This window comes from Oreochromis niloticus, linkage group LG5, assembly GCF_001858045.2.
Source record: "Oreochromis niloticus isolate F11D_XX linkage group LG5, O_niloticus_UMD_NMBU, whole genome shotgun sequence".
NCBI lineage: Eukaryota > Metazoa > Chordata > Actinopteri > Cichliformes > Cichlidae > Oreochromis > Oreochromis niloticus.
The window spans coordinates 8,451,605-8,474,125 of NC_031970.2; the positions used below are offsets into that span (position 1 = coordinate 8,451,605).

The following is a 22,521-nucleotide window of genomic DNA, read 5'->3' on the forward strand; positions in this document are numbered from 1 at the left end:
GTGCATTAGTAAGAGAATCTTTTATATTGAATTATCCTGGGAAAAAACGAAAATGTTTGTATTTTTTTTTCTCATGCACTTTCTTTCATTTCCTTATCACGTTTAGATTCTTCAAGATCACAAGCACCATCTTTAACATGTAAGTAACTTTCATATTATTTGTATTACTTATTATTATTAGTATTATTATTTTTGAAAAGTGATGGTCTTTGGGGCATCCTTGAAAGGAGTGCATTACTTCATTTGTTTTTTTACTGGTATTTTACTGGTATTATCACTAGACTCTGCAAAATGGTTGCAGAGTCTAGTTACTAATACGTTAGATATAAAAAATTACGAGGAGAAAAAAGATAAGAAAGAAAGAAACTCAGAATGAGCAGAGCTGCTGTAACAGGCTGCCGCACACGGGGGGCGCCGGAAGTATTCATCCTACATGAATAGGATGAGGGACCTATGGATTCTTCGATACCCAACATCCACAATGACGGCGAAACAACTAGTAGCTCAGTGTTCCAACATTCGAAAGAAGGGACTGCTCTCACAGCTAGAGATTGACGAGGTACAACATAAATGCTACGGCAAGGAGGAGTCAGGACGCCAGGTCAGGGGGGAGATATCATCACCCCCACCCGAGATTGGGTATATAGCCCCAAGTGCGATAGGAGAAGGATCGTTGAGTGCGAGAGGAACTGACCTGAAAGATAGGATCATGGCCAAGCTTGAAACCTGGATCCCCCGTAGCCGGTTACCAAGATTACGTGAAGTACCCTCAGAAGGTCTGCTAGATGATGTTAATGCAGCACTACGGATGATACCTACAACCACGATTACCGACACTAACAAGCTGATCTACACTACGGCAGCAGTGATCAGTGAGATGCTTGGCTACAAGTTGAACAGCCACAAGGGGCAGTACCCTCCATGGAGAAGGAGGCTAGAGGGCAAGATCAAAGTAGCACGGAAGGAGGGTTAGCCAACTAACGGAGTTGCGACAAAGAAGGTGCATAAGAAATACAGCAAGCTGTCCATACCTGAGGCCTTGGAAACTGCCAAGCAAAGACTCACAGCCTTGGCCACCCGCTTGAGGAGGTACACCAGAGAGATAGAAGGCAGGAGAATAAACCAGCTGTTCTCCACAGAACCAGCAAAGGTGTACTCTCAGTGGCAAGGGAACAATAACAGAACAGCACCACCAAGGCTGGAGACGGAGCAATACTGGAAGAGCATATGTGAGAAAGACGCAACCCATAACGGCAATGCTCAGTGGCTAGTGGATCTGAGGGCGGTCCAGTAACCATCACAGTGGCAGACATCCAAGAAAGGGTCTCCAGTATGAAGAGTTGGACAGCACCAGGGCCCGACATGGTTCACACCTACTGGCTGAAGAAGCTGACTGCACTCCACGAGCGTCTGGCAGCACAAATGAACCAGCTGCTAGTTAACGAGAGACACCCGGAATGGCTAACCGAAGGTCGGACAGTCCTGATCCCCAAGGACCCCAAGAAGGGACCGGTCCCATCCAACTACCGACCAATAACCTGCCTCAGTACTACATGGAAGCTCCTGTCAGGCATCATATCGGCTAAGATGAACAGGCACATGGGTCAATACATGAGCGGGGCACAGAAAGGGATAGGCAAGAATACCAGAGGCGCAAAACACCAGCTACTGGTAGACAGAACAGTCAGCCGAGACTGCAAGACCAGACTGACCAACCTGTGCACAGCCTGGATTGATTACAAGAAGGCCTATGACTCAATGCCCCACAGCTGGATACTGGAATGCCTAGAATTGTACAAGATCAACAGGACCCTAAGAGCCTTCATCAGGAACTCAATGGGGATGTGGCGTACAACACTAGAGGCCAACTCCAAGCCCATAGCACAAGTCACCATCAAGTGCGGGATCTACCAAGGAGATGCTCTGTCCCCACTGCTGTTCTGCATAGGCCTGAACCCCCTCAGTGAGATCATTAACAAGACTGGCTACGGATACCGACTACGGAACGGAGCGGTTGTCAGCCACCTCCTGTACATGGATGACATCAAGCTTTATGCCAAGAGTGAACGAGACATCGATTCACTGATACACACTACCAGGATATACAGCAATGACATTGGAATGTCATTTGGACTGGAGAAGTGTAGTCGGATGGTAACAAAGAGAGGGAAGGTAGTCAGAACTGAGGGGATTAAACTACCAGAAGGCAACATTGCAGATATAGAGGACAGTTACAAGTACCTGGGGATCCCGCAAGCGAATGGGAACCATGAAGAGGCCGCTAGGAAAGCTGCAACCACCAAGTACCTGCAGAGGGTCAGGCAAGTCCTGAGGAGTCAGCTGAACGGTAAGAACAAGATCCGGGCCATCAACACCTACGCCCTGCCCGTGATCAGGTACCCTGCTGGGGTAATAGGCTGGCCAAAGGAGGAGATAGAAGCCACTGACATAAAGACAAGAAAGCTCCTTACCATGCATGGAGGGTTTCACCCCAAGTCCAGCACCCTGAGGCTGTACGCTAAGCGGAAGGAAGGGGGCCGGGGACTGGTGAGTGTCAGCACCACAGTCCAGGATGAGACAAGAAACATCCACGAATACATCACGAAGATGGCCCCAACTGACCGAGTGCTCAGTGAATACCTCAGGCAGCAGAAACCCAAGAAAGAGGAGGAAGGCGAGGAACCATCATGGAAGGACAGGCCCCTGCACGGTATGTACCACCGGCAGATAGAGGAGGTGGCTGATATCCAGAAATCCTACCAGTGGCTGGACAAAGCTGGACTGAAAGACAGCACAGAGGCACTAATCATGGCAGCACAAGAACAAGCTCTGAGTACAAGATCCATAGAGGCTGGGGTCTATCACACCAGGCAAGACCCCAGGTGCAGGCTGTGTAAAGATGCCCCAGAGACAATCCAGCACATAACAGCAGGGTGCAAGATGCTAGCAGGCAAGGCATACATGGAACGCCATAACCAAGTGGCCGGCATAGTGTACAGGAACATCTGTGCCGAGTATAACCTGGAAGTCCCAAGGTCAAAATGGGAGATGCCCCCAAGGGTGATGGAGAATGACCGAGCTAAGATCCTGTGGGACTTCCAGATGCAGACGGACAAAATGGTGGTGGCTAACCAACCGGACATAGTGGTGGTAGACAAACAGAAGAAGACGGCTGTAGTGATCGATGTAGCGGTTCCGAATGACAGCAATATCAGGAAGAAGGAACACGAGAAGCTGGAGAAATACCAAGGGCTCAGAGAAGAGCTCGAGAGGATGTGGAGGGTGAAGGTAACGGTGGTCCCCGTGGTAATCGGAGCACTAGGTGCGGTGACTCCCAAGCTAGGCGAGTGGCTCCAGCAGATCCCGGGAACAACATCGGAGATCTCTGTCCAGAAGAGCGCAGTCCTGGGAACAGCTAAGATACTGCGCAGGACCCTCAAGCTCCCAGGCCTCTGGTAGAGGACCCGAGCTTGAAGGATAAACCGCCCGCAGGGGCGAGCTAGGTGTTTTTTTTATATATATACATACATATATATATTTATTTATTTATTTAGGCACAGGAGGCAATGATCAATTTTAAAATTTAACATTTATTTAAATTTCCATCTTTTATGCTAACAATAATGCCAACGGTGTTCTCTTCACTTGTCCCACAACTCTGACAGTTTTGGTCCTCTGCTCTCCTCACAATTGGCTGATTTCCATCTGAGCTGCTGCTGCAAACTGCATTAAACTGATTTTACATTGCCTTGTTATTCTAATCTTTATCTGCGTTTTGGACTACAAATATTCACACCTGCTGCTAGTAACCAGAGCTCACAAGAGTGCAAGGCGTGTAGTTCAATAAAGTGATCGATGTGTTCACTAGCTGATTTCAATAAACCGGTAACTTATCAAATCTATGTTTTATAGGAAGTACATTACTGATAAAAGTGGTAATAAACACGGTAACCAATAAAAATTTAAATTTCCTGTTATAAAAAAAAAATACTGCTGTGAGCTCGGTTTTCTAACACCAGGTGTGAACATCTACAGTCTTTAAGCTCTGGTAAAGATTTAAAAATAAAAGCATTAAATAACATAACATTAAACACTAAGTTAGTTTGATGGTGTTGACTGCAGCAGCTCAATGTTAATCAGCTGATCGTGATGGAAGCAGATGAGCGTTTTTCATCATAGTTGTTGGTGATGTGTTGGTCGAAACGAAACGGCTCTTAGAGCCGACTCTTTGAAGTGAACGACGCAAGCGTGTTTTCTTTTTTTCTTTCTCTCACCCTCTCTCTCGCACTTTTTTCCGCTTCACTCCGCACGCGAGCCTTGTGCTTTGCGCTGGGAAGAGGGGGGAGGGGCGGTAGTTACACTCGCAGTAGCACAGTAACAGAGCAGGAGGGAGAGAGAGAGAAAGAGAGCCAGGGACAACAACGTCACATTAGAAAGGTATAGTAATCATCCACAACTACTTTCAATTGCGGATGATAAAGGATTCAGAAAGTTTATTCATGCAGGCCCATATGACAGAGAATGTGCATCTTCTTTTTGTTTTCATATTTTACTTTATATTTGTGTTGTGGTTTGCAGTGTTTTGTGTTGTTTCACTTTAAATTTGTTTAAAAGGAAAAAGCTGAAAATTTAAATAGTTAAAAGTTGAAATGTAAATAGTTGTTTTTTGTATTATATGATTTATTTATTACATTTTATGTGGAGAGAATAAATAAAAGTATATTTACGGTGCCCGCTAGAGACAAAGCACGTACAAACCCCAAAACATGTAAAAAAAATTCCAAAACACGTAAAAACTCCATAGCACGTACAAACTCTGAAGCACTTACAAAACACAACAGAAGTGCTCCAGGATGCTAGGCACAGTGTTGAGCTTTTCTTACCTAGTGGCTACACAAGCCAGGAAGTACCAATGACTGGATTTGCTGTGTGGTAGTAACAGGTAAATGAACAGTTTTTGGAATTATTTGAATATATATGAGTCCTTGTGTATAAATACACAAACAATACACATATGCTTTCAATTGTGTAATTTAAGTGATCTAGGTAGCTCTGTTTTGGAAGTTCAGTTAACGCTAGAAATGTGTTTTAGGGTTTGTACGTGTTTTGTCTCTAGGGGCCACCGTATATATTTATATATAAACATATATAAATACAACCACGTTTCTTTTTTACATTAGTAATTCCTTTTGTGCATAATTTTATATTGTTGTTAATAATAAATTAATTAAAGCAACAAAACAACCTGAAGAGCCGGTTGGGAGCCCAAAGAGCCGGCTCTTTTTAGTGAGCCGAGCCGAAAGAGCCGGTTCTCTAAAAAGAGCCGGAAATCCCATCACTAGTTGTGTAATATGCTGGTATTGATATTATCAAAAATGAACTGAGTTGTTTCGTATTCTATAGAAATTGTACATCTAATTAATAACAAGGCTTTCTGCTGATGTTATTAATTAAAAATTTATTGTTTTATTTTTGAGCAACAACTTTTCAGCATGCAATCAGTCCATGCTGTACAGGACAGATTTGTAAACTGTGCATACAAAAATAGACTATTTTACAAAATTGCTCATTCAACAAATGTAAATCACAGCAGATGTTTTTGTTGTAGTGCACTGTCACAACTAGAAATGTGGGGGGAAGTCCTCAGAATTGAAGGCAGAACAGGAAAATACATGGAAATAACAATTTTCCTTTAAGCACATCAGTAAAGGTCGATCCGGATACTTGATAACTGTTGGTATAGGTATGACATGAATTTGAATCTCCATTATCACAGGTTTTAATTGGGAGGCAACATGCAGATATACAGGAGGACTATAAACAGCAATTCCTATTGCATACAACTGTTTTAGAAAATACCAACAACACTGTTAATTTATCACTTGCTGGTCTATAGACTTTACAGTGTGGATGGATGGAAAATCCATCTGGCTCCACTCTGGCTGAATTGGTGCTACAAACAACTCTGCGCTCGGCTTTCCTGGCTGTGTGTGGATTTATACTTACACATCCTGACCCTATTTTTCTTCCTTTCAGCTGATTGGTCAATTTCATGTCAATCACCAATTAAACAATCCAATCAGAGAACATCTCCAGAAATTGATTCTGTTCATCTGGACGTAGCGTTTTCAGTGGGAGAAAATGCTGAAAGCGCTACGTCCAGATGAACAGAATCAACTTTTGGAGATTTACTTACCTGGATGATTGAGCATGCATCAAGACAATCAGACAACAGATAGGTTTGGCTGTTGGAGGGCTGCATTACGGAGCTTCAGGTCCTGGAAGAATAAATTCCCTTTTACATACCAGACCAGCATTTTTCTTCATTACCAAGAAGGAAAACAGTCTGTGCGTGTCAGAGTTCAGTGGTTTTTGTGTCACAGGGTTTATAATATGTGTATAAATCTGGCCAGGGACCATCACATCACACTGCTATCATATTTTTCTGTTGCTATCATGTTTCTTTTCTGAGATGTTGTTACTTTTATGACAGATGTAACGAGAAATCTTCCAGAAAGTTAAATTTTTTATTCTAATCAAATATTTGATTCTGATAACAGATAAAGTTTTTTTTTACTTTTGTTCTGCTATGGTAGTTTATACAAATTTTGGCCAATTCCTATTTATTTTAACCCTCAGCCCCCAAACAGTCGCCAGCGACAGGTTTTTCCAAACCTGTCTCGTCAAACCTGAGCTCTACCAGGGGCCCAACACGCCTGGACTTTTAGAAGAAAAGAGATGTCCAAAAATAAACCACAGGGTCAAATACTTGATTTTGTTCAGTGTTTTAGAGTTATTAATTTGAATTGACTAATTTAAATATTTTATTCATGTACATTTTGATTGCCTTCAGTAAAAATGGCAAAATTTCAATTTCTTTTTTTTTCTGTTATTAATCCTTGATTACATTCATATAGTATACAGTAGAGGAAAAAACCTACCAGATGTGTAAAGTAGTAGTAATACTGAAAAAAGGGACAAAAGCACACACAGTCACAGCTGATTTTATGACAATTTTACAGCTAAAACAATATATAATTCCGGTTATCCTGCGTAACATTATTGGGGATAAAGGGTTGAGGAACCGCAATTAATTTTTTTAGTTTAGCTTGTGTTTACTACCATATTTTTTTTATCACCACATAGTAAACATTAAGTAATATGTAAAGCGTCCATTTATCCTCCATTCCGGTCCATTATCTTAAGCTTAGGCTGCTGCCCCTCAACCCAATCCAGTACTAAGTAGAGAGGCCCAGACTTCGCTCTCTCCAGGCACTTGGCCCAAGGCAGTCCCAGGCCAGCCGAAAAACATTGTCCCTCCAGCATGTCCTGGGTGTTCTGGGTCTCTTCCTGGTGGGACATGCCCAAAACACCTCACCAGGGAGGCATCCTAACCAGATGCCATTATCTAATCTGTCCTTTTTGTATGTTCCCCTCAGGTTGCCATGGTAGCAGATACAGGGGAACAAGTGTAGACGATGCCACAAGAAGGATGATGAAATTCCTCATATGACCTGAGCTGGCTGTGGAGTACAACATGCTTGGCCGACATGGGAAAAAAAAGTTCAGAGATTTACGTCTTTTTAATGTTGTGTATGGTAAGTTAGTTTCACTTGAGACATTTGAACTTTAGAAAACTAAACTTTTTTAATAAAGTGTTTGAAAGTGTAACTGAGATTGATTATCATGCAATTTATATATATTTTTTGAGGCAATAAAGTGAAATAAACATTGTTCTTTGCAAATCATCACCAAATTAAGTAAGCTAAGATTAACTTTACTTTGGCTTGCCCATTTTTCTTCTTCATTTGCAGAGGCACTGAAGAAGAATTATTTAACATCAAAAGTCAACTTGCAAGAAGCAGAGAAGGCTCTCTCCAAGTGGTTCACTGGAGCTAAAGACAGAGGAGGACCGAGGGCTGCAAGGGTACAAAATAGACTTACGGCTCTGTAAAAAAACAAAAAAAGAAACCCTGCTGATTCAAGATAAGCTTTTGAGTTTTCCATCTGACTTTTTCTCACTGTTGCAACAGTTCCGAATATCTAAGGAATTTTGATGTAGTTTGACATTTCTAGTTTTTTTAAAGTTTACGCACTTTGGAATACAGTAACGTAAAATCACAGTTGTTGGACAAAATAAATGTGAAAAATGTTGTTTTGTGTACCCTCGTGATTTTTGAAATGGTTTTATTTACAAACTAGTTTTTGTTTGTGGTCAGCTTTAATATATTTGGTGTCTTTGTGTCACAGAACCCGTATTAGCCGTCTGAAAAATTGATTTTGTGACTGTTTTACTACATGGGGCCCACTCAGTGCCAGAAATTAGCCAATTCAAACTAGAAGTAAGATGCAACTACAGAACCCACTGATAATGCCATTCCAACTTTTTAGCTCATGTTTTCCTCATGTTGTACCCACTAAGAACTTGAAAGATGGGGCCCGGGTGGGTTTCTGTGTACTTTGCCTAGTTGGGGCCCATTTAGTTCCCAGATTTTACCAATATAACACCGAGATGGGCTTTAAAAATGGGGCCATTATGGAACCCGCGGACAATCCCACTTAAAACCCACTTTTTAGCCTATGTGGTAACCACATGGTACCCACAAAAAAACTTGAAAGGTGGGGCCTGGGTGGGTTTCTGTGTACTTTGCCTAGTTGGGGCACATTTAGTTCCCAGATTTTACTAATATAACACCGAGATGGGCTTATAAAATGGGGCCATTATGGAACCCGCGGACAATCCCACTTAAAACCCACTTTTTAGCCTTTGTGGTGCCCACATGGTACCCACAAAAAACTTGAAAGATGGGGCCCAGGTGGGTTTCTGTGTACTTTGCCCAGTTGGGGCCCATTTAGTTCCCAGATTTTACCAATATAACACCGAGATGGGCTTATAAAATAGGGCCATTATGGAACCCGCGGACAATCCCACTTAAAACCCACTTTTTAGCCTTTGTGGTACCCACATGGTACCCACAAAAACTTGAAAGATGGGGCCCAGGTGGGTTTCTGTGTACTTTGCCCAGTTGGGGCCCATTTAGTTCCCAGATTTTACCAATATAACACCTGTATGGGCATTTAATATGGGGCTATTATGGAACCCGCGGACAATCCTATATGGGGCCCATTTTTCAGCCCATTTCCAAACCATATGGGCCCCACATATAAATGTTGGCTGGGAATGGAATGGTTTAAAACAAAACATATCCATGTGTTAGAATGGCCCAGTCAAAGTCCAGATCTAAATCCAATCGAGAATCTGTGGCAAGATCTGAAAACTGCTGTTCACAAACGCTGTCCATCTAATCTGACTGAGCTGGAGCTGTTTTGCAAAGAAGAATGGGAAAAGATTTCAGTCTCTAGATGTGCAAAGCTGGTAGAGACACACCCTAAAAGACTGGCAGCTGTAATTGCAGCAAAAGGTGGTTCTAGTATTGACTCAGGGGGCTGAATAATTACGCACACCCGACTTTTCAGTTATTTATTTGTGAAAAAATGTTGGAATGAGGTATGATTTATCTTTCACGTGGAATTCCAATAAAATTGATTCATGTTTGTGGCTGTAATGTGACAAAATGTGGAAAAGTTCAAGGGGGCGAATACTTTTGCAAGCCACTGTAAAGAAAGCAAAGAATGATCAAGATGTAAGTCTCATTTAAACCTTTATAGCTAACATTCTATTGTTTTAAAGGTGATTTATTAGACTAAAATGAAACTGAACGTATTTAATGGATTTGTGCAATTTTTATTTCATGGAGAGAGTTAAATTTGTATGATTAGTGCAAAACATTAGCCAAGCAAAAATAAAGAAATGAGTGAACAAACAAACAAAAAAACGCTGTCATTACAGTTGACTGGGAAATGGTACACTATAGCGATGTCCTCAAACAGCTGCCCAGAGAGTGCAAAAAAAATTTACATTTTCACTCAAACTTAATTTTTTTCTCTTTTCGTGTATATCCTACTGTTAAGATGAGTGATTGAAAAAGAAAAACAACATTTTTTATAGAGCAAAAAAGAGGAAAAAAGATTTGTAAAGGGAACATTTACTGTATTTATTTTTATTCTATTTTTTTTTTTTAAATTTATTTGTATTTTCCTCAAATGTCTCTCATGTCATAATGTTGATTCAATTCATTGAGGTTTGTGGGGATACGTTTATGCACAGCTTTCTCAAACCACAATTGCAAACTTACCACAACTTAGCATTATAGTTGGTATGAGATGTTTGCGCTGATATGCCGTAAATAGTTTTCTCTAAACACAGCCAAAGATCTCCACTTGTTGCCACATTGTTTTAACCCTTTAAAGCCTGAATCATAAAATAATTGGTAGAAATTTTATTTTTTTGAAAATGGTGTTTATTTAACTTTCTTTTGTTTAATTTTGTGTAATTGTTTAAAATCACATTCCAATCTCCATATATGACATTAAATTTGTATCATATTTACTTATCTGATTTTTTTTAATTGCTTAAATTTGTTTAGGTTTTTCAGGGGGGGAAATTCCCACTGATGATGTTGAAGTCCCAAAAACCGGGGAAAAATTGTATGTATCAAATATGATACACCAGGCATTAAAAGGTTAAGTCTTTTGCGATGTTTTGTTCAGATGACACTCTTCAATCCTAAACTTTGCTTCTATGTTCTTTTTTTATAGAGAAGAGTTTTTCTTCTGGCAACTCTTACAAACAAGAGTGGCATCTTCAGCCTTTTTTCAATTGCTTAAAGTCATGAACTTTAAGATTTGACATGCTAACTGAGGCCTGCAGCCCTGTTTCTTTTTCTTTGTGTGTGTGTGAGTGTGTGTTAAACCACATCTGAATATACCAGATGAGCAATAGATGTGGTTGCTTATGATATTTCAATCAAGTGCATCTGATTAGCAGTGCCTGGCTGCTGGAAACAGTAAAGCTGTATGCGGTTTTTCATGGGACTTCATAGAGTCCTATGCAAACATTCCTTTTCACATCATTGTGTGTATCATTGCGATTTGCTGGGGAGAGTGAGGTTAACCTTCTACCCACACATTCTGCGTACCTGCAAAACAACTACCAAGCATCAATGCCCAATACTTCCTTCATCTACTTCAGAGTTCCCTATGAACTTTAAACACATTCAGTTGCATGTGCTAGGGTTGGGGGCATGCACTGCGGCTGCTACCCTATGACTTCCCTTTTAAATGCCTATATCTACATATGGAATCTATGAGGCTGTAATACATATTACATAGGTGTAACAGTGTAACGGTTCAAAATGTTGTTTGTGGACACCATTCGTGTCCTCAAGAAGAAAACACAAAAATACATGCTGCTACTACTACTACCAATAGTAATAATAATGTGCAAAATGTTGTAATTTTGAATAATGAATTATAATAGTCTTGTAAACACAGTTAAGCTCCGAAGAGCCATTATTAAAGGTTCAAAGTCAATGTCACCTTCACTGATACAGTATTTATACAGAATCTAAGCTGAGGCAGAGGAAATATATTGCACAATAACAGTCTGTTAGCATTAGCAGTATACCATCTGATTTGCAAAAATAACACGGAGAGTAAACACCTAAAACGTCCACCCCATTTGTGAGATATCACCTAGGTGTATGTTGTTTCAGGATGTGGGTTTTGTGGCTTGTGTCGCTTCGACTTGATAGATTGTTTTTTAGCTACTCATAATTGCACCAGTGTTTTTTTTTCTTTTGCATATCATCCTCTTACATGCATATCTATTTGTATGTGTTATTTAAAAAAAATTGCTGCTAAGAGACGAAGGACTTCCTCAAATGTTATATAGATTTACATACCACACTGAAGCTCAGACTTACACTCAAATATACTGCACCATCAACTGACAATCATCAGCCAGATAGAAAGCACAATGAATTCGGGTGTAATGATTTGCACCTTGGTCGAAGTGCTTATTGCAGTTAGTTGCTGTCTGGGTAACATGCTGGTCATTTTGGCACTTTGGACCACTAAAAGCATTCAACAGCCAACATTCTGCCTTATTGCATCTCTGGCTACGGCTGATTTTCTGGTTGGATGTGTGGCCATACCATTAGCTGTAGTGGTGGATGGACGGGTGAAGACTTCGTTCAATATGTGTCTCTTCATCAGCTGTGTGGTCATCCTGTTCACCCTCGTTTCAGTTCTGTCTCTGTTGGCTATTTCGCTTGACTGTTTCCTCCGGGTGTATATCCCTCTCAGGTAAGAGTATGGATTAATAAGACACATTTTTAAAAAAACAAACTAAAATGACTCATAGTTGAATAGTGGACATAGTAATTTAGTAGTAGGAAGTAGTAATTATGGACTTTGTGGTTTACATGGTATGTGTGAATGTGTGTGTGTGAGTGGGTGGATGACTGGATGTGTAAATCGCTTTGGGGTCCTTAGGGACTAGTACAGCGCTATACAAATACAGACCATTTACCATTTCATTTTATCACATTGACCAGTACTTCACTAACAATTTATTTTGTTTAAAAAGAAAAATATTTTATGCTATTTTAATTTTTTTATGAGACTATTTTATTGTTTTCATTTTTTAATAGGTACAAAAGGATTGTGACACAGGGACACTCCTGTCTTGTGGTGGCAGCATGTTGGATTGTTGCAATCCCTCTCAGCTTTACTCCCATGCTTGGGTGGTACAACCATCAAACCTTGTCTAATTCAGCCAATTCTACAATTGTCTGCCAGTTTATAGCTGTAATTCCCATGTCATACCTGGTTTATTTCAGTTTTTTTTCCCTGAATCTGATACCTCTCTTGGTAATGGCCACGTTGTATACCCATGTTTTCTGTATTATAAAAGGACACCTTCGAGAGAAACCAGGCAGAGGTGCTCAAAAACTGTCTCAGAACTACCTAAGAAAAGAGAAAAAGCTGGCAGGATCTCTAGCTCTGGTCTTCGCCCTGTTTGTCCTGTGTTGGCTGCCGCTTCACATAATGAACTGCATTGTTTATTTTGGTGAGGTGACAAATATACCACCAATAGTTTTATATATAGGTATTATTCTGTCTCATGCTAACTCAGCTGTCAATCCAGTTGTGTATGCATTCAAAATACAAAAAATTAAGAGAGCATATCTGAAGATCTGGAGACAGTGTGTTTCACGTGTTGCTGAAAATCAAGAATCCCAGACAAGCCTAATGACAGACAAAAGATCCAGCAGTCACATTGTGTCAAATGACTGAAGGCAGATTTCTGTGTTTTCTTGCTTTTTTGTTCTAATTATAAGGCTGATTTTTTGTTGTCTTTTTTTCTGATTATATCTTTGACAAAGTATAAGGATTAGTATATTTTTTTCATTGACTTGTGTACTTTATTCACGTATTACTATAAAACAAAGTACTTTTTGTGATATCTGATTGGTTTGTTTTATGGTATTTTAAAATGTCTATGCTTCATCTAGTTTTTTTTTTTTTTTTTTTTTTTTTTACACAATATGTAAATTTTGTATTTACTGCTTTGTTGGTTTTCATGCTTTTTCAAACTATATTGTCTTTAAGATTTTATCTTTGTATTGAAGATTTAAGGAAATCCTTACTCAAATCTGGAACTGTGCAGCACAGGAAGCAACTGTACGTGCACTTAATTTTGTATTACCAATGTAGATTAAAGCCTAAGAGGAAGTGAGACATTCAACTGGCAACTACATTCATGAGCGGTCTCCTAGTTCCACTTTAAAATTTTCGTATCATGTCAAGCACATTTTTAGTTTGTCCAAGATGGTTATCAGTGCAACCAAATAGTTTATCACATGCTGCATGTGATACAGAGATATATATTTAAGAATTTCCTCATTGAAGCAGACAGAAAGGTTTATAGTCATTCTGTGTTGAACATGTATGTGATTTATCCTGATTATGGAAGAATAAGCAACATTAAAGTCCATGCCACACTCCCATTTCAGTGTTCACATTAAGTTTTGTAAATTGTTCAAAAAAGCTCGAGCATTGTGTCTGAAAGCACAAGCTGTTTATGAATTGGTTATAAGAGGAATTATAATTCACTTAAAATTCATTATGAAGTTTGCTTCTCTGTAGGAAAACTGGGATATCTTTTCTAACAAGAAACAAAAAGAATAGTGGAGATGGCCATAGCAAATGTGACCGTGATGCCATTATTTCACAATTAAATATAACTATAAAAACATTTTAATAATAAACCAAAATTCTTGGTGTTGTTCTAAATGACAATCCATATAGCTCATAAGGATTAAGGAAATATTTATTGAAATTTAAAAGCAAAGAAAAGCAATAAAAAAATCTGTTTTTATCCGTTTACTTTTGATTTTACAACAACAGTTAATAAGCCATCATTTCTGTTCAAATGTTGGAACCAAGCAGTCTTTTAAGAGCTAAAAGCACCAATTTCTGGCTAAATGAAAATTAAAATAAGACAAAACTAAGAAAAGAAATTTAGAACATAAAATAAATGCATCAAATGTGGTTCCAAAATAGGTTACACACCAATCTGTGATTGTTTTTTACAGTTACACCACAAATTATCATGGTAAACATAACACCTGGTTTGCATTATTATCCAATCATTTATATTTTGTTGTTTGTTATTTGTATTACATGGTTCGAAACACTGATGTCTATATGGAGCCTCATAGAACTGCTAGCATGGCTATGGCCTCACACACTTGTAAAATAAATTGCAAAGAAATTTTTAACATACATGGACGTACAGACTCTTTTTTTAAAACAAAACAAAACACTTGCACTTCTAAATGAAGAAGAAAAAAAAAGCTCAATTTAGTAATTAAAAGAGGCATTCATATATAGATTAAAAGTCATATTTTAGATACGAAAATAAAGTTCAGCAAGCACTGGACATTTAGTTCTTAAAACAATGAGGAAATAAAATAGAAATAAAAATAAAATAAAACCCTCTGCCATGCATTTGGTTAACAAGTGATACGTGGTTTTCATCCTTTCAAGCGTCTTCTGAAAGAAACTCTGGATCACTTGGCTTAATTTGTCCTCATCCATATCGTTGTCAAATTCCGCACACTTCATAGTAGGAATGTAGGAAAGGAAATGACAATAAAATGTTAAAACTTAAACTGATTTATATATGCATACTCAAGAGTAACACAGAGTGTGCTACACCATCATAAAATCATCATGCTACCAAAAAGACATAAAAACTCATTTTTGAAAGAGGATCATTTTCATCTGTGCTATCTGTTCCTTTTTTGGGGGGGGTTGCTGTAAAAGTCTCACCATGATCAGTACTGAAGAGTTCGGGTTTGGACTTGCCCAGACACTCTGCCTGTGTCTCAAACTCTGTCAGCTCAGTAGCAGAAACAGCTGTTCGTCTACCTGGTGAAGCAGGTGAACACATCTTAGATAACAGTCTTGTGATAATATGATGTATTGTATTGAACTTTGTTTTTCTCATCGCGTGAATTTTGCTTTTTGGTTAACTACAACAGGAAATTACAAATTATGAATGGTCTAAAGCCCCCACCCCTTCCAACTTACTGAAGAACAAAAGAATGTCGAAAACCCCTTTAATGACGAGGCAGTCAGGACAGCCAGTTTGCAGCAGCACGGCTTGTTGAGCAGATATAGCATCTGTTGGAGTCATTAAAGTTGTTTAAATGGTAGTAATATATTAAATTATTATTGAACTAAAGCTTGTCGTCAGAGTATCTTTAAAAGAAAAAACTCTTACTTTCACTGTTGACTTCAAATAAGCCGCCGTTTGCATAGAAAAGTGTTGCGGTTTGATTCATACAAACTCCATTCCTGCAACATTCATCATTACAGATTTAACACCTGAAAGAACAGCTGAACAAAGTTAACATGTTAAATGCGCTTAATTAAAAAAAAAAAAAAAAAAAGATTTGAGCATTACTTACTCTTTCACATAAGCAGTACCAGCATAGCGGTTTGGTGCGCACTTAGAAATTACATCCATCCATCCACTTCGGGAAAATGAAGCACTGACTGATGTGGAAGTCAGGGTAAACATAGATGCAGCTATAACGTGCCACCTCCCAGACAGCTGAAATATTTTTTTTTTTTAATTGATTGATTCACTATTTATTTTGGAAATTCTCTACATCACATCTCAGAAACAAAAATTGCAAGTTTTAACAGTTGAAACAAAACAAATGTGGAAAGACACTTACATCTGGACATTGGTTGAGACTTGGCTTTAACAGCTTCTCACAGGCCAGCGATGCAGGCTGGCCCACTGAGATGAGACTCAGCAAAACAAGAGCAGCACTCAAAGTCTTCATTCTCACAGATATGTGTTCTCTAAAGCCTCTTGTTGGTATCAGCTCTGCCTTAAAATAACATCACCAACCAGTTATTTTTCTGCTTCATCCACCCGCCCCTGTCTGGGTAGCTACAGAACAGATAACCACATGTTAGCCCTGATGTTATTTGACCAAGCTGTGATGTTTATTCATCAAACATGGTGCAACAAAAACAGTTAGGTTTGCAGAAGCACATAACAGAACACTGATATATGAAATCCATGTTCAAAATGTGTTAAATGAATACATTCACAGCTGCAAAATACAGTGAGTGTGTGTATGCGTGTGTGTGTGTGTGTTGGGGGGGAAAGTTATGCCGAAGTTTTTCATATTTATGCATATCATGCCTGCTTTTAAAGTTTGTGTGCTTTAGGAAACTGGAGCAATATTGCATGTTCACAATCCAGGTTAAAAGTCAAAAGCTTTTTTTTTTTTTTAACGTAATGATCTTGGCTAGGAGATTACCCTTAACTGCAGATATAAGCACTTGTTTTGCACGTTGTACTTTGTACTCTGTATATTTACTGTAGTCTGTTTAGCCTGTCTAATATTTACCTAAATATCTTCACTTCAGCCCAAATAGTTTTTTTTATTAAGTTATTCTAAAACAACACAATTTTAAAGCATCAACATGATTGAGCTCTATACCCTGATTTGCTGCACATGGAGTCAAAAACACATTACAATTCTCAATGACAAAGAGCAAACACATTGACTGTAAAGAAAAGAGAAATAACGCAGTGACATTACTAAAGGAAACTGAAGTTGTGTGGCTAGCTAGGGGTTACCACAGCCTATATTTCTCGAGTACCATTTAAGACACTTAAGAGTCGATTACTTTCATATAAAGTATTTACACACATGAAGGCCACTTTACGCAACTGGCTCGGCTTTTCTCCACGCTGGCATAACTTAGTGTTTGCAGCATTCATGTAGTCTAGACAAGGATGCATCATGATAGGAATAACTATAAGTTATAGACAGATGAATGAAATATGCTCAGTTAACCACATTTATTATAACAATCCAACCTTGTATGATTGATGCGTATCTAATATACACAATTTCACTCAATAAGTGTCATGTCTCTGTGTAGGCAGGCAGGAAGAGAGGACCCAAAATGCAGGACTCACAGAGGCGGAAGAAATTCAAAATACACAGCTTTACTGCTGGGAGACAGGTTGGCAGGCTGGCAAACAGAACACACAGAGGAAGTGCGGGTACGACGCGACACCGAGTAGGGGAAGACGCAGACACTAAATAAAAGAGGTGAACGGAGCGAAGAGGAAAAAGCTGGGAGACACGGCTGATGCTGATTACACTGACGAGACAGGGAGAGCACAAAGCTGAACGCACTGACATAGGACACCGACCTACAAAATAAAACAGGAAGCACACGGCAGACAGAGACACAGACACATAAGCAGGCATAATGACATCATGGACAGACAGGGGGAACATTGAAGGAGGGACCAGGACAGGCACAGAACAGAAACCTAGCAAAATGGCGAATAATAATGGAATACCTAACAAAATAACAAAAGCATAAAGAAACACAAAACACTGAGTCGACAGACTCAGGACCATGACAATAAGATTTGAAGTTCATGTAACCTCAGCGAGACAGAAGTTAAGCTTGTTGCAACATGGAAACTGCCTCAACGCTACCCGAAATTGAACCTCCCCCACCCTCATTCATATCTGGCGTTTGGAACTATCTTGGTTTTCATGTGAAGCATGACCCTGAAGGTAAGCGCGTCATGGACAAAAGTAAAACAGCATGTCGGATGTGCCACGCAATGCTCAATTACATTGGTGGGAAATAGTGCGTTAGCGCAGTTAGCTCGTTAACTTGTTGACTAGGGCTGCCACGATTAGTCGACTAGTCACGATTACGTCGACTATTAAAATCGTCGACGACTAATTTAATAGTCGACGCGTCGTTTGAAGCTTTGTAAGATCCCAAAAGACGCAGGAATAAGTAGTAGTATTTAAGAGTGTAATAACGGACTGAAACAGAAGATGGCAGCACTGCATGTACAAGGATGCCAGCTGCCGTTAAACCCCGAAGAAGAAGAAACTGTGTTCCAGAATTCATAGCGCGGCCCAGCGCAGTTGTCAACAATGGCGGCAGCTAGTTAGTTTTAATATTACAATTATTATTCTTTCTGGGTCACAAAATAAACGTTTAACATATTTTCAGGTGTACATTTTACGTCCAATGGATGCATGATCTGATTAGTCGACTAATCGCAAAAATAATCGGTGACTAGTCGACTATCAAAATAATCGTTTGTGGCAGCCCTATTGTTGACGCTGTCCAGCCCCACGCGGTAACTCAGAGATTTGCCATGTTATGGCGTTAACGTCATTTTAACGAGATTAACGCTGACAGCACTAGTGGGAACACAACGAATATGACTGCACATTTACGCCGACAACATCCTAGTGCAAAGACAAGTGGAAGCAGACAAAAACAACAAGCACGCACGCTACAAACTTTACCCGAGTCATTTAGACAGCCGTCAGCACATGATTCTCCTTATGGGGACCTGATATGTTTAATATGCTGCTGAGAATACAGCCCAGAAGAAGCGTATAGTATAGCTTTTATTTTGGAAAGAGCCATTTCTGTGTAATAAACTCTCTTTCCCAAAGATGAGTGATTTCTCGATCAGATTTATTTTTTATTATTTTGTTGTTTCAGTAACATTAAATTTAAAAACTCTACTGTTGAGTTGAAATATATATTTATAATTTTAATAAATAACAAATTAAAAAGGCATGAACATTTTTTTGTATCGAAAAAATATCAAACCGTGACACCAAAGTATCGAACCAAACCGAACCATGAATTTCTGTGATGCCGAGACATTCCACTAGTGGAACACAGCCACAGATACAGAAGCAATTCATAACAGCAAAACTGCAGACGTGGAAGCAGAGCAACTACGGACGAAAGCTTCGGCCTGTTTCACCAGTGTAAAGCCCCCAGCATCCAACATCAACGTGGAGGGGAGGAAGGCACTGACATCACATAGCAATTACAAGAACATTATCACCCTTCCAGCAGACAAGAGTTTGTGCAAGGTTTTGCTAAACCCGAAAGACCATGAGAAAAACTGTCACTGCTTAGTGACAAAAATGCTTATGACCCCCTGAAACAAAACCTAGGAAGTGGTTACAGGAAGAAGGTGATAGATTGCCTGAAGCAGTTAGAACAAGACAATGCTATTGACTGGACCTCATACCACAGACTATACCCAGGGGACTGTACAAAAATACATACTAAACAGGGTGTACCTTTAAGACCAATTGTCTGTACTATCAACTCAGTCACCTATAACATCTCAAAGTTTCTGGCTTTGATCCTCAACCCGTTGGTAGGCAGCTCTAAACACCACGTCCAGAAGACCTTGGATTTTGTTGAGAAGGTGAGAGATGTTATTATGGGGGCAGATGAAACAATGGTTTCGTACAATGTTACAATGACTCTTCACTTGTGTTCTAGTCACTGAAGCATTGGAGGTAGTTCGTAAGAGATTACAGGATGAGCCCAACTTCAGTAGCAGAACCACAGCACCGACCGGTTTTGTTTGCTTTTGGAACTGTGTCTTAAGTCCACCTATTTCACATACAAGGGTCAGTACTACAGGCAGAAACATGGGTGTGCCATGGGTTCCCAAGTTTCGCCCATTGTGGCCAATTTGTACATAGAAGAAATGGAAAAGAGGGCTTTGTTATGCTACCCTGGAACACCACCAAGTCATTGGTTCAGGTATGTGGATGACACCTGGGTTAAAATCAAATCTCTGGACGTACCACAATTCATGGGTCACATTAATTCGGTAAGCCAACACATCAAATTCACCAGGGAGGACATGAAAACTGGCAGGGTAGTTTTCTTAGACTGTGAGATTTCCATCAGTAATGGGAGACATTTGAAAGCTGTACCGTAAGCCTACGCATACGGATCAGTATCAAGTTTGACTCTCATCATCTACTGGAGCACAAACTGGGTGTCTTCAGGACACTAAAACGTATAACAAACACCATCCCCACAGAAACAGAAGCCAGAGAAGCAGAAGAACATCACATCACGAAGGTCCTGGGTATTAGTGATGGGTCGGTTGCGACCTAAACGGCTCTTAGAGCCGACTCCTTGAAGTGAATGACGGAAGCCGGTTCCTTATTGGGAGCCGTGTGTTGTTGTTTTTTCCTTTCTGTCACCCTCTCTCTCTCTTTTTTTTTTTTTACTTCACGCGGCTTGTGATTGGTCAATATGTGTTTGTGCCTTGCGTTTGCGCTGAGCAGAGGGGGAAGGGGTGGTAGTTACACTCACAGCAGCAGTAGCACATGAACAGTGCAGGATGAAGAGAGAGAAAAAGAGCCAGGGGCAACAACAAGAGTCAACATTGACACGTTAGAAAAGTATAGTCAAGAAAATGAGTGACACCAAGAAAAGAAGCAAAATCTAGAATAATTTCAGTTTGGTTTGCAGTGTCTTGTGTTATTCACTTTAGATTTGTTTAAAAGGAAAAAGTTGAAAGTTGAAATAGTTAAAAGTTGAATTGTAAATAGTTGTTTTTTGTGTTTTATAATTTATTTTTTACATTTTATGTGGAATGAATAAATAAATCCATCCATCCATCCACTTCTCCTTTCAGAGTCGCGCGGAGCGCTGGAGCCTGTCCCAGCTGTCTTAGGGTGAGAGAAACCAGCGGATGTCGCGCTAAACAACAGCAGCACGTTTAAGCTTGGTCAGCTGTTGTTAGAATTTATTTAATATTAATTTCTAGTTTTCAAGCTGCTGGTCATGATATCAGTTTGGATGTGTGGTGAGTGGGAAACATGAAGATGAAACCAGGAGATGTCCTTACTGAATCATCAGGGCTGAACAGGTGATGGAGAAACAGGTTTACCTTTTAGGTGACATGAATGAGTTGAAGGCAAGTTATGAACTGTTTCTGAGAGACAAATAACACCAGGATCCTTTTCTATGTAGCTGACAACTGGTAACTGCAGGGGCGGGTCTAGCAAAGTTTTGCCAGGGGGCCAGGTAGGGCATTAACAGGGAAAGGGGGGCACAAAGAAATACTTTTTCTCATTTAAAATATCTCACTTTTGTTAAATAATTATCTGAATCTTACAACCAATGTTTTTATCTGATGTAAAATGTATAGAAATCATACATATACAAACAAGACAGTGTACATCACTGTTACAACAGTGTTTGTTTTCATTCAAAGGCTCTGTGGCTTTAATACCTGGTGGGCCGGTCTCTAGTCAAAATGCATTATTTCCTTCAACAGGCCAGGTGGACACTCTTTCAATGGTAAGGACACATCCTGGACAGTAAGGAACGCTGGTTTGAGCGCGGAGTCAAGGAGGCCATTTACGTGAAAAGGGAAAGGCCATCTCTGAATCGCGGAAGGGGCCTAAGGGTGCCATCTTACAATTGTGTGATTGCAGCCATTTCCCAACTCTTTGAATTGTACTCATGGCCATTGATCAATGGTGATGATCAGTGGTTGTTGATCAGTTGTCATGACAATTGGCATATTAATAATCAAGGAACTGGCCTCACAACCCATTGTTCATTCAGTGGGGTAGATTTAGTCATTGTGCAAATGTACTCTTTATAAGGTTGGGGAAACCTGCAGTCAGCTGAGATTAAAGAAGTCACTTGGATGAGTGATGAAATGTTTCTCCCGCTGAAAGCGCTACATCCAGATGAACAGAATCAATGTCTTGGAACAAAGAAGTCACAGGAGAAGCAGCCTTCAGCCATGCTATGAGTGTTAATATCAGTGCACGACAACAACCAGCTTATTGAAGAACATTTGTGACATTAAAATAAGATTATTTTTAAACCATGCTGTCATATTACCTTAATAAGAACTTAGCTAGACAGCCAGAGGATCCACACCTGAGTAGGGATGGGTATCGTTTAGGTTTTATCCGATACCGGTGCCAAACCGGTACTTTTGAAACGGTGCCGGTGCTTAAATGGTGCTCAAACCGGTGCTTAAAGAATGGAGAACACAAAATTGGTCCAAAAACCTCTCATGTTCAGCTGTTTCTTTTGTAAAAAGATAACAATATTAGCCTTTTCTGCAGCTATAGGGCATATATGGTATCACTCTTGGCTGGAAGCAGTGCTTAATCAATGGAAAAAACACAAACTTTGTCCAAAAACCTCTCATGTTTAACTGTTTTTTTGTAAAAAGATAAC

General features: G+C 39.7%; 1 protein-coding gene, 1 long non-coding RNA gene and 1 pseudogene across 3 annotated transcripts; 1 reads left to right on the forward strand and 2 right to left on the reverse strand.

The window, feature by feature from the left end:
- The window catches only part of LOC100691304 (N-acetyltransferase 8-like), a 167,942-nt pseudogene that overhangs the window by 90,627 nt on the left and 54,794 nt on the right, over positions 1-22,521 (reverse strand).
- On the forward strand, positions 7,461-7,959 carry LOC109202233 (uncharacterized). Its single transcript, XR_002062186.2, has 2 exons — positions 7,461-7,598; positions 7,815-7,959. It is a non-coding gene; the product is annotated as an uncharacterized LOC109202233 (long non-coding RNA).
- On the reverse strand, positions 14,219-17,593 carry LOC100692023 (uncharacterized). Of its 2 annotated transcripts, none has more exons than XM_013264632.3 (7): positions 17,420-17,593; positions 16,155-16,375; positions 15,882-16,027; positions 15,695-15,768; positions 15,502-15,612; positions 15,241-15,339; positions 14,219-15,027 (listed from the first exon to the last, which is right to left on the reverse strand). In XM_013264632.3, the coding sequence occupies exons 2-7, from the start codon at positions 16,263-16,265 to the stop codon at positions 15,014-15,016; spliced, it is 555 nt and encodes a 184-aa protein (XP_013120086.1). In that variant the 5' UTR covers positions 16,266-16,375; positions 17,420-17,593; the 3' UTR covers positions 14,219-15,013. The 2 variants fall into 2 exon arrangements, with proteins under 2 accessions (XP_013120086.1, XP_003456154.1); XM_003456106.5 differs by having other exon boundaries at positions 15,502-15,594; positions 17,420-17,570.